The sequence below is a fragment of the Tachysurus fulvidraco genome, chromosome 16 (assembly GCF_022655615.1).
Source record: "Tachysurus fulvidraco isolate hzauxx_2018 chromosome 16, HZAU_PFXX_2.0, whole genome shotgun sequence".
Classification (NCBI taxonomy): Eukaryota; Metazoa; Chordata; class Actinopteri; order Siluriformes; family Bagridae; genus Tachysurus; species Tachysurus fulvidraco.
The window spans coordinates 7,242,374-7,254,406 of NC_062533.1; the positions used below are offsets into that span (position 1 = coordinate 7,242,374).

Genomic DNA, 12,033 nt, shown 5'->3' on the forward strand with positions numbered 1-12,033 from the left:
ACCCTGAGAGATGGTGGAACCAGTCGAGCAGTGCTGGTAGATCGGAGGTTGCGGGGTGCAGTGCGAGGAATGATGAGGGCTTTGAGGTAAGAGGGAGCTGGTCCATTTTTGGCTTTGTAGGCCAGCATCAGTGTTTTGAATCGAATGCGTGCAGCTACCGGAAGCCAGTGGAGGGATCGCAGCAGCGGGGTGGTATGCGAGAACTTTGGCAGGTTGAAAACAAGCCGGGCAGCTGCATTTTGGATCATTTGCAGAGGACAGATTGCGTTCATAGGTAGACCTGCCAGCAGTGCATTGCAGTAATCCAGTCTAGAAATGACAAGAGACTGAACAAGTACTTGAGCAGTCTGTGTGGACAAAATGGCCGAATCCTTCTAATGTGGTGGATACACAACATCAAGTGTGTAACATGTTTGAAACTAATGGAAAGAACAAATAAAAAAGCTGATTACATTATAATAATAGTAATAATAACAGTAATCACACTCACATCAGCACAAACATTCTCTTCTGCCTTTACAATACCATGCCTCATCAAACTAAATGATCCATTTTAAAAGCTATTAACAACTACATTTTATTTTCAGAAGTGTACTGTAATTTTACAATTACATGCTCTTGGTGCTACATTGTGGCAATGTATTATACTGTATACAGTACAAGTAGTAACAAATTCCCAGAGTCACATTTCATGGTCTGTTGGAAACCTTCCCAGAAGTGGAAAGCAACAACAGGTGGTGGGGTTTTTGCCCAAGTGCACAAAGCTTTACCTCCCATCACCCATGCAGTGTTGTTTGTTCATTTCCAATTTGCTTGGCCAGACATTTGCAGAAATAGTTTGCTGAGCGTGTACTTTTTCGTACTGGTATTTTGAGGTGTGCGAATCATACTGTAGCTTATTTACTGGTTACAGATTCAGGAGTGATTGGTGTCTAAGAATGACTAATGTGGAAGGAGAAAATAAAGAAAACTGAAAGTGAAAGAGTTTAGTGTCTGCCACTGTGGGAATACCCATAACACTCCCCACCCTCACTGGGATGTTGGCCTCCATTATATAAAGCATCACAGTGAGAGGCACAGTGAGTCTCACACAGAACCAAGGACACAACAACAGACAAGTTTCCGGGACGGAAAATCTGACCTAATCACGATGAAGACCTTCCAACTCCCCACAATAAATCTTTGGAACCAAAGTAAAGGTAAGGAAACTCATTATTTAAGCAACAGCAAGTATTTACAACGCTTTTATTTGTCTCCTTATGAAGGTAATTATTTTAAAGGTAAATGTTTTAAATTGTAATTATAAATGATTAAATGGTTATTTATTAAATAGTTGTTATTTAAATAGGCAATGAAATGACGGAAAACTGTAATAACAGCAAGTATGGTGATAGTTATTTGGTTTATTCAGATATTATTATTATTATTATTATTATTATTATTATTATTATTATTATTATTATTATTATTATAGAGAATAATATCCACTGAATAATATTGAAGAATTATAGTGCTATCACGCTGCAGTTCTTTTAGGGACCGTCTAAAAAATGCAATGCTTCGGACGACTTTATGAGTTACACCATTCTGGCTGTAAAATGGTTTTTACAAGCCTGCCATAGCTTTCAGCTTCCCAACATCTATACGAGCGTATACAGCAGGAGTGTGCAGTATATTATCTAGTGAAGGTTTTCAGTACAGCCATGCAAAAGCTCACCCTAACCCTTACCCATACCAGCCCTGTGTTATACAGTATCTAAAAACTTAACCCTATCTTCAGTAACCACTTCAGCCTGTTGACAGTTGTGGTGGATCCAAAGAGCTGGTATTGCCATTATTAGGTTGTTAATATTGTTTGTTAACCAGTTAGCTGCTGAAAAAAAACACTTCCTTGCAAGATATAATAATAACATTTACATTACATGTTTACACATTATTTCTACTGCTAAATTTGGATTCAATATTAAAATCGCCCAAGTCATGTTACATTTAAATAAATTATGTGAACATCCTGTTCATTAAAGTAGTAGAATTATCCAGTCACTCATACTGTATTCCACCAACAGAAAACATGCTCCGTTTCTCCATTCAAATAGGTAACTTATGCTGCATTTGCATTTGACTTTGCACTTTTGACCTTGGAAATGGGAAGTCAGTACTTGAATTTCTGTCATTTTCAACCGTGTATTTGAGCTACAACATAGGAAATATAGGAACTTTGTAAGCTTTGCACTTCATTGGTGATTGGCATTCATCAACATAAACATGAGTACAAAGAAAACCAGATTTTTAACCTTTTTAAATAAGTAACTTTTATTTATAAATAACTTTTATTTATTTAGATCCATCTAAATTGCTTGGTTTGTCTTACAAAAATATTTACACACAACTATACTAAAAGAGTGATGAACTAGAACCATTGTGTTAAAACAATAGGTAATAGTACATGTTTACTTATTAAATTAACTTTTAAATGTTGCTAATGTTTTACTTTTATGCAACTTAAACAAATTTTCAATCTCATCAAGGAAACTAGAAATATAAACATAGTTGACTATTTAAAACAATTTTAAATAGATTTAAAATCATTAAAAAAAAACCCGCATAATTAAGGCTAGATTCATCCACCTTTGGATCTTTACATTTAGTATACTGTATTTAACTAGACTCAAGAAAAGAAAAGTCTGTGGATTCCTGGTTATCACAGCCATTTATGCTTGTTTTGAGTCTGGGCCTCCTAATTCCAGTGAAGAGAAACTAAAATGTTTACAGCGTCCAAAGGCATTGTAGAAAATTCTGTGCTTCCTCATATTTATGTCATTGGTGCTACATTAGGTTTCTTCTACTGTATATTAGGATTTTAATTATAGTGTTTAGGGGTCATAATTGTCATTTTAATTGAAATTATTGTATTGAAATGTAAATTATGACCCCTAAACACGATCATTAAAATCCTAATATACAGTAGAAGAAACCTAATGTAGCACCAATGACATAAATATGAGGTCATATTATGCATTACCATTGTTTAATGTATAGGACATTAATAAATACAACATTTTGAGAAACTGGATGTTGTTGTAGGCTTGGATGGTGATGCTAAGACCTGACACACACACACACACACACACACACACACACACACACACACACACACACACACACACACACACACACACACACACACACACACACACACACACACACACACACAAATAAACATACAGTGTTTCCTTTAATCTTAATTTTCTTTTTCCTATTAAAGTGAATTTGTGAACTTGTGGAATTTGGAAACATGAAATTTTATTATGAAGAGGATTTTTACACACACACACACACACACACACACACACACACACACACACACACACACACACACACACACACACACACACACACACACACACACACACACCATTTTTATCGTCTCATTTTTCTAACAAGGTGATAACACCATAGCGCTTACTATTTTAATTTGTGTGTTATTGATTATATTAAACTATAGCATTAATAATCAGCAGAATCATGCAAGACTTCTATGATATTGTTTCTTTTATAGTGAGTGTTTAATTTTCAAATCTCCATTTTTTTACAAATTGTATTTTTACAGGTGAAGCAGAGTCTGAATGCACTACCGTGGTTGAACAACAATCAAAGGAGAAATGCAAAAATAAGATACACATTCTAAACATATTGAATAAAATATGTGCTAAATTGCAGAGAAAAGGAAAGGTACCGGACACTCCAGGTACATCTAATAGATTTTCTTCTAACGATATATATATTTATTATTTAATAGCAATAGTAACCACTAAATGGCAATTTGTTCTTTTGGAAAATGAATTGAGTACAGGATATGGTGAAAAGTTAGCATTAAGGTATTCTCACATTCTTTCAGATGCCCCAGTAATCTTGGATTTCAACCAGAATGTAGAACAGAATCATTTGTCAGAAGCTAGCCAGCAACTTTTAGCACAGGAAGATCACCTCTTCAGATGCCAGTCATCAGATGCAGAAGTGACTTGCACTGAGGATGAGGAGGACAGTTTGCAGAAGAACTACGAAACCTTGATGCTTCATCTAAGAATGGCTGTCAATGATTCCTTTAACAAGGAGAATCAGGAGAAACTGAGAAGTGCTGTAATGGTTATACATCAGCAGGAGGAAAAAGACAGGCATTGGGAGAAAGCAACGGAAGAGAAAGGTCCATGCTGGAGGCCGCTAAGATGCAAAGAGATTCATGACATGTTACTCAAGGAGTTAATCGAGGTACGGCTGCAGCAAGCAAACAAAGAAGAGAACGGGGCAGACAACCTGTCCACTTCCCTGAAGAGAGAGGTGTGTCGGATGGGCAAGCGCATTCAAAAGGATCTACTCCAAGTTGTCCAAGACGTGCAGCAGTGTTATACATCAGACTTTGACATTTGCAATATGTATGTTCAGCTCTACCATCAAGCTTTCTCTGCAAAACTGACTGAGTTTGCTCAAACCAACTTAGACATCCAAGACTGCACCTACATACTACGCTGGATTCATGTTTACTATCCAAAGTAAGCGACAGGTGATAAAACATGCTCATGGATGAGAACTAACAAAAAAGTGTACCAAAAACGTTTTTTAAAATGTATTTTTCAGGGATATTTTGAAACAGAATGAGCTGGCACCACACATCAAGACTGAATCATTAGGAGCTTTGTTAACTGAGGAAGCTCGTAAGGCACTAGAGGAGCAATATCTGTCACACAAAGAGGTGAGGCAAAATAATACTTTTGGATATTTTCAATACTTATAACGAATTACAACACAACACAAATAAAATCTGATTAGCATTGTTAATGCTTCGGTTTAAATATTTTTATTAATCAAACTGTATTAAGAGTTTGCTTCAAATTAAAGTAGGAAACATGCTCAATTAGAGTGGAATGTATTTGGGAATGACATGTCTGGATGAAGCTCACTCATAAGGAAGTTTTAAATATCAGAGAATTAAAGGGCTTGCAAAAATTTGATAAGGAATAATGTTTTTGGAATTCAAGCCAGCTTTATCTGTTATTCTAACAATTATGTGTGGATGTTCTGAATGTTTATGATATTCTAAGGCCAGATTATATATCTTTTTCTATAGATGGAGGTCAGGACATGGTTGTCCAACGCTCTTAAAAAAGAGGAGGAAATTTGGCAGACAAGTAATAAACCTGCTCTCATTGATGGGTTCCCCATCTCCACCCTTGCTGTGGATCTTATACCTGTATGAACAATACCGGTTTAATGCATTTTTTTCTTGACACACATGGCTGAAATTTTCCATCCTGAGATTATTATATAGCAAATATTTTATTAGACTATTAATTATATTCTATTTTATACAGATACTTATTTGAAGATTAAAATGGTCGAATCTTATTGGCAGAATATTTAGCTACATATTTAGCTATACATTTAGCTACATCCTAGAAATACATGAAATTATCTAAATTACCTGTTAGAGGTTGAAAAGAGTAAAATGTTCTAAGAAACTTAGAAGTTGAACAGCCCTCTATATGTTAAAAGGTAGAAATATTACTTGAAATCCTATATTCAAAATATTCTTACAAGATAAAATCTCATTTCTTAACCATGGTTGTCATTTAGTTACAAAATATTTCTTCTTGTTTGAACCATATATCATAAATAAATGAATAAATAAGTTATTCTCTGGTTTACAGATTATTAACGGATCCATAAAGGAGACGGTGGATATTCTGGGTAACAGAGATAATGGTCAAAGAATTCTGGTTCTGTTGGAAAGTTTCCTAATGAGGTATACAAAATAATCCTATCACACTGAAGGACTATGTTAACAGCTTTATATTTAGAGTCTTTATAAAAGCCCACTACCAGGTGCTTGAACAAAAATGAGATAAACTTTAGTCACTTTGTATAATGCCATCTATCAAATGCCATAACTGTAGATATAAACAGTAAAACAGTTTAATATGAATGCCCCGATCCCAACCTACGCATTTTGTCACAATAGAGAAGCTTAGATGAAGTTTCAAAACATTCAAGTTCAAGATCAGGCAATCAGCAAAAAGGATATTGTGGAAATAGACAAACATAGATAAAAACCAGAGAAGGGCTTGGTGAATTCACTGCTGTATGTGATAAAAGAAAAACAGAAATTAAAGAAAAAAATATTGTTTCTCTTGACAGCTATAAGAAGTCCTTGACTGATCCTAAAGGAAAGCACATCAATTTACCGGACATCCTGAAAGCCAGTCTGTTTAGCATCAAGCAGTTTCGGTGAGATTCTGACAAATAATAATACACATTAATGCTAATGTAAATACAGTGCATATAAGTAAACCTGAAGAGCTTTATTTTTGCTTTAAAGTATTTATTATTTACATAAGTATGTCCAAAACCATTTCAAAATCACTTTTGGTATGTAAAAAGTTCAAGAATGAGAACAAGAATGAAGGAATTACAAGATATCAATATTGCAAAAATATTGGAACGTTTTAGCTTTGGTTCAGTTGTAATATAACGCGACTGTGTATCTGTAGGGAGTATATCGAGAAACAGGAGAATCTCCCAGATGACAAGAAAGCAGCTTTGCTGTCCATTGTCTCTGAGATGAGAAACTTCTGTCACAGTTATTTTCTCAGCCCCATTCACAAGAAGCTCAAGGTATCTACAATTATCTCACCCACACTTGCATGTTTATGTCAGTGGTCCTTATTCACTGAAACTGAATACAATCCCATCTCACTAAAATTATCGGATGGACGTTCCATCAAAAGCTTGGATTTGGTTAAATATATATATATATATATATATATATATATATATATATATATATATATATATATATATATATATATATATATATAAACATATGTGTTACCAATTGAATAAAACAGGATGTGTGGAGATTAAATTAAGATGTATTTGAACTTCATCCAATGTTTTCTGAAACTGCCAAAAGCAAAAATGTCTGCTTAAATAATTTTGTCTTGAATAATGGTATTAACTGAATAAAATCATAAAAAAAAGACCAATTCTTAGTAGATGACTTTGGTATTTGGACCCGAATGTTTCCCTACAGGATCAATATCGTAAGCTGTGGACTCAAACCTGGCTTTCAGAAAGTCAAACGATTGTTGGAGAGCTGATAAGCACTCTGGAGGACATGGTTCAGGATTTCTCAGACATACAGACTGACTCCATGAAGGTCAGTCAGAAACTTCAGAAAAACAGTCAGAAAAAGAACTAACAATTCAGCATTAAAACATGAACTAAAAATGATGAAGTGAAGAAGTGGTGGTAAACATGTTGTGCGTGTGTGCCTGTGTGTGTGCCTGTGTGTGTGTGTGGTGTGTGTGTGTGTGTGTGTGTGTGTGTGTGTGTGTGTGTGTGTGTGTGTGTGTGTGTGTGTGTAGGAGCTATTAAGCCAGCTGCATTCTGAAGTGATGACAGAATATGTGAAGAGGATGTTAAAGGTGAAACTGAAACTAAAAGACAAGGACGACCAGGAGGCAGCTGCAGGCTTTCTGTGTGAGGACAGTGTAAGAATAAACTCACTGTTCATCAGAATCGTGAGTATGCAGTATACATATATACTATATTCCATACAAGTAGTGGTTAGAAGGCTGACCATCTAAGGTTTTTAAATTAGAGTGCTTCATTTGTGCCCCACATTCGAAATGTACTTTTCTGGTCCCAGTAGAGTGAGAGTAAAATAATACACACACTCCTATATTACCTTTGAAATGTTGTTTTAATACTTATATATACATCAGATAATATATGGATGGAAATGCAGAAAATGCAGATTGTAAACATTCACAAAACATCAGGGTTAAAAACTGTTGGTCAGGCGTTCAACAACCAATAGTAATGAGATTAGGTAAAAGGCCAAAAGGCTTGATAATGTGAAAGTAGGACAAATACGTCATCATGTACTGTGTGAAAGAAAGTCCTATTCAACTATTCAAGTATTAATGAGACTAGGCAAAAGGCCAAAAGGCTTGATACTGTGAAAGCCAAACAATTACTTCATCATGAACTGTGTGAAAAAAGTCCTCCTGAGCTGTGACTGTGGCTTTAAACAAAATCTCACCAACAAAATCTGTTTTTGGAATAATCAGATGCCACATTCTGCATGCCACATTTAATCACAAACAGATGTGCCCTTAAACAATGTCAATATGTCGAAATATGGTTGGTGTCTGAATTTGAATCACTTTTTATTTTCACTTTCCTGCTAACAAGCACGAGAATCTCATTGTCACTATACACACTGTGCAAGTCTAAATCATTACACACATCCCTCAGAAGACGTTGTTCAGCACTGTGTGAAAAAAAATTAAATACTTGAATATTTAAAACTTCAGTGTACAAATCATACTCAACCGCAGATTTGCCCTATAAAACAACAGTAAGCAAAAAGGGAGGTTGAGGTGTAACATGTGAGACATGTGCAGCCAGCTAACAACATTTTTTCAAACTGCTGCTTGCGGTAAAACACCCCGAGTAAAGCAGTGTCAGAAACTAAATTATTATTTCACATTACTTAACACAACACAAGTCACAACAACATCCTGGTTGCTATAAGCATCATAATGTTAGTCTTGATGTGTTAATGTTCAAACCTGCCTTAGATGTATTTTTTTTACTAAAATGTAACGACAGACAAAAAGTACTGCACATGCTTGAGGTTACTATTCAGCACAATGTCCTAGAAACTATTCAAACAGTTATACACAAATGGATGCTTATTGGAATACATCATCACTCTGTTCCTACAGGGATCTGAAGAGAAATGGCTTTCCAGTATTTTACCTAAAATATCAGAAGTAGTGAGGCTGCAGGACTCAGGAGCACTTCAGCTTGAAATTGTTACACTGGCTCAAACCTACCCTGACATCAGGTGAGTGTACACGATGCTCAATCTTGGCTTAGTTGTTAAGAAACAACTACTGATAGGATGGATTTCATTCTGGCATTCTTGAGCCCTTAACCCTCAACAGCTCAGTTGTATAAATGGCAATAATTGTAAAATGAAATTGCTCAGAATTTAACTGATACCATGGCACATAAATCCTAATCAGTGTTATACGAAATAACTAACAGTCATATATGAGTGAAGGTTTTTCCAAAACCATGCCAGTAGGATATGCTAATTTAACTCTACTGTATGTGTAGATGTCATGCAACATCACTTCTGAACACACATGCCTTTGCAAAGTTTGTTGATTATGGGTACGGGTTATTTCATTCACTACTTTTATTATATTCACTATACAACTTTATTTTCGTACAAATGTAGGAACTTAAAAGTTACAGTAGTCATCTTTTTCAGGGGCTTTCACAGAGACAGATACTAGTTATTAGCTAGTATCTAACTTTTAGATCTAGTTTATTTTTAAATATGCTAGCAGGTCAGGGTTATCAATTAAATATCTTATACTAACTGCAGGTAATGGCCATGTTTTAAAAAAAAGCTTTTAAAAAGATTTCATTAAAAATATAAAGGTCATATCCGTACATCCTTTGTGATTTAATAAAAAAATGGCCAAAACAATACTAAACAATGTGGTGTTCAGTCATTTAATTGGACAGTTTCCTTAACTCGAGCTTATCAGTACCACCTAAATGTTTTGTCTTGGCTACATTTCTTGTATTGAAAGCATGGGTGTAACTTTGTTAAGGAAATTGCTTGGTCTTATGATTAAACTTAAAATAAAATCAAATAAAAAGTAAACTGTATACATAGTGCTTCACGTCTTGCTAATGTGAAAGTCTGATGTTTTATGTTAATTATCATTTGATTAAACATTAGATCGGACATTCAGGTGATTTGATATCATAAACAAAACTGTACCATCATTTTCATCAATTCATTTTTCAATTCCTTCAAGTTATACATTTAATAAAACTACAGTGACATTCGGAAAGCATTTTGCTTTTGGAAATGCTTTTAAATCATAAACTGGAAAATGTAAACCTACTTTTCACATTACTGTGTATGAAAATGAGTCTCTGTATTGTTTATTGAGAAATTATCCACGTTATTCACGTTTTCCATGGTTTGTGTTAACAGCGAATGCCAAGTCGTTGCACTCTTGGACCTGAAGGCAAACCTCTCCAAAGCAGAAGTGCGTAACATCAAAAAGAGCCTGAATGAAAACAGGAATTTACTGAATACTGAGTCTACAGCAGCTTTCTTCTGTAAAGTGCCTGTAAAAAAAAACTTACGGACTGTTTTAATAAATAAATAAATAACTGTGCAGTATTATTATGTTGGCTTTGTAGAAGCCAACATTCTGTTTTCCTATTTAAGCTCAGAAAAAAATTTATAAATAAAAAACTCCTCCTAGGGCTTTCGAGCAACTTGCACCAAATTCGGATATTTGTTGCTTTTACTTTTCTAAGCGATCCGAGTACCAGTACTTCCGGTACCGGGTCTCAAAGTGGCCTTTTTCCCATAAACTCCAATTATAAACTTTTGGAGGTTTATAACCCGACAAGCTTTTGAACTCTCTACACCAAACTCAGACAGCTCCTTTAGGGTGATACTCTGAACAAAGTTTTAAATTGGTGTATCGACTGGCCTTTCGGTTGTCCCACAGCCCCGCCCCCAAATATGCAAAATCAAAAAACTTTTTACAACATGGACATGTGACATATCAAAACACTCAGAACAATGAGGGGAAGTACCTCATGGGTATTCTGATGACGGCACTCGACACCACGTGACGTCACGTGCAGCCCCGCCCCCAAAATAAGTGAAATCAATAATTAGCACAATATGGACGTGACATATCAAAACACTCAGCACAATGCGAGGAACTTCCTGAAGAGTATTTGGATGATGTCACATGCCCGTCTCCACTTGCCTCCGAATGTTTTGGCACCCTATCTTTCTGTCCACTTGCCTCCAAAAGTAACACTGACCCTTATGTAAACTCGCCTCCAAAAAGCACTGGCATTTGCAAATACACTTGCACCGTCAAAGCAAACATCAAAGTTTTTCACGACGAACTTTACAAATCTAGTTGCATTTTATCATCTATTAAACCTTAATGCTTCTAAATACATTCTGGTTAATTTTACATGCCTTTGTGTATACGTATTCTACAAATTATAGTACGTAAGCTAATGTTACACATTTTGCTGTCAGTGTTGGGGGGATATCGATAATATGCTTTTTTTTATTGCTTTGTAAGTGTTTTGATGAATAAGAAAATGATGTAAGTTATATACTCTTTATGGATGTACAGTATTGTAATGTATTGTGTAATGTGAGTAATGTATTGTGTAATAAATCATACATCTCTTTACATTTTTGGAGTTGTGTTTCTGATTATAATTATTATTATTATTATTACTATTATTACTATTATTGTTATTATTACAATAGTCTATTACTGTGTACGCTTTATTTAGTAAATGTGTTAGTATGTAATTATGTATTCATGATTAATGTGTGGTAGGAATAATTTTTCATGATGTTCTGTCTTGTCATTGATCAATTAAGGCTCCATTGTCATATTCATTTACAACACGGCAATGGATAGCATCAGGCAGAAAATTTATACCATTAAATTAATACCAAACAATATGATAAATAATGCCAGAGATAATATTTCTGCTTTTGATCAGTACTTAGACTGTTTTACTTATAGATTTATTTTCACTGATTTCTTCATCAGAATTATGAACCTGCATGCTGTATCCTTTACCCACATGCTTCTTTAAACAGATACTACCAGTAGCTACCCAACCCATTATAAAAAGAATGAATTCTTCCCTGTTCAGTGAAGATGATGTGTGTCAGGTCTTCAGGAAGATTAAGAAAGGCTCCAGGCCCAGACAGCGTTTCACCAGCCTGTCTGAAAGCCTGTGCTGATCAGCTGGCCCCCATCTTCACACGGATATTCAACATGTCACTGGAGCTGTGTGAAGTACCCTCATACTTCAAAAGCTCCACCATCATCCCCTTCCCAAAGAAACCCAAAATCACCGGACTTAATGACTACAGACCTGTGG

General features: G+C 35.2%; 1 protein-coding gene across 1 annotated transcript; it reads left to right on the forward strand.

Annotated features, from left to right (window-relative positions):
* The first annotated feature begins 1,054 nt into the window (after nucleotides 1-1,054).
* On the forward strand, nucleotides 1,055-10,308 carry LOC113644509 (tumor necrosis factor alpha-induced protein 2-like). The gene is made up of 12 exons (XM_027149426.2): nucleotides 1,055-1,199; nucleotides 3,611-3,748; nucleotides 3,899-4,550; nucleotides 4,636-4,750; nucleotides 5,126-5,248; nucleotides 5,706-5,800; nucleotides 6,193-6,282; nucleotides 6,546-6,669; nucleotides 7,088-7,213; nucleotides 7,422-7,577; nucleotides 8,790-8,911; nucleotides 10,085-10,308. Exons 1-12 carry the CDS (start codon nucleotides 1,151-1,153, stop codon nucleotides 10,260-10,262), a joined length of 1,968 nt encoding a protein of 655 aa, XP_027005227.2. The 5' UTR covers nucleotides 1,055-1,150; the 3' UTR covers nucleotides 10,263-10,308.
* Nucleotides 10,309-12,033: the final 1,725 nt, after the last annotated feature.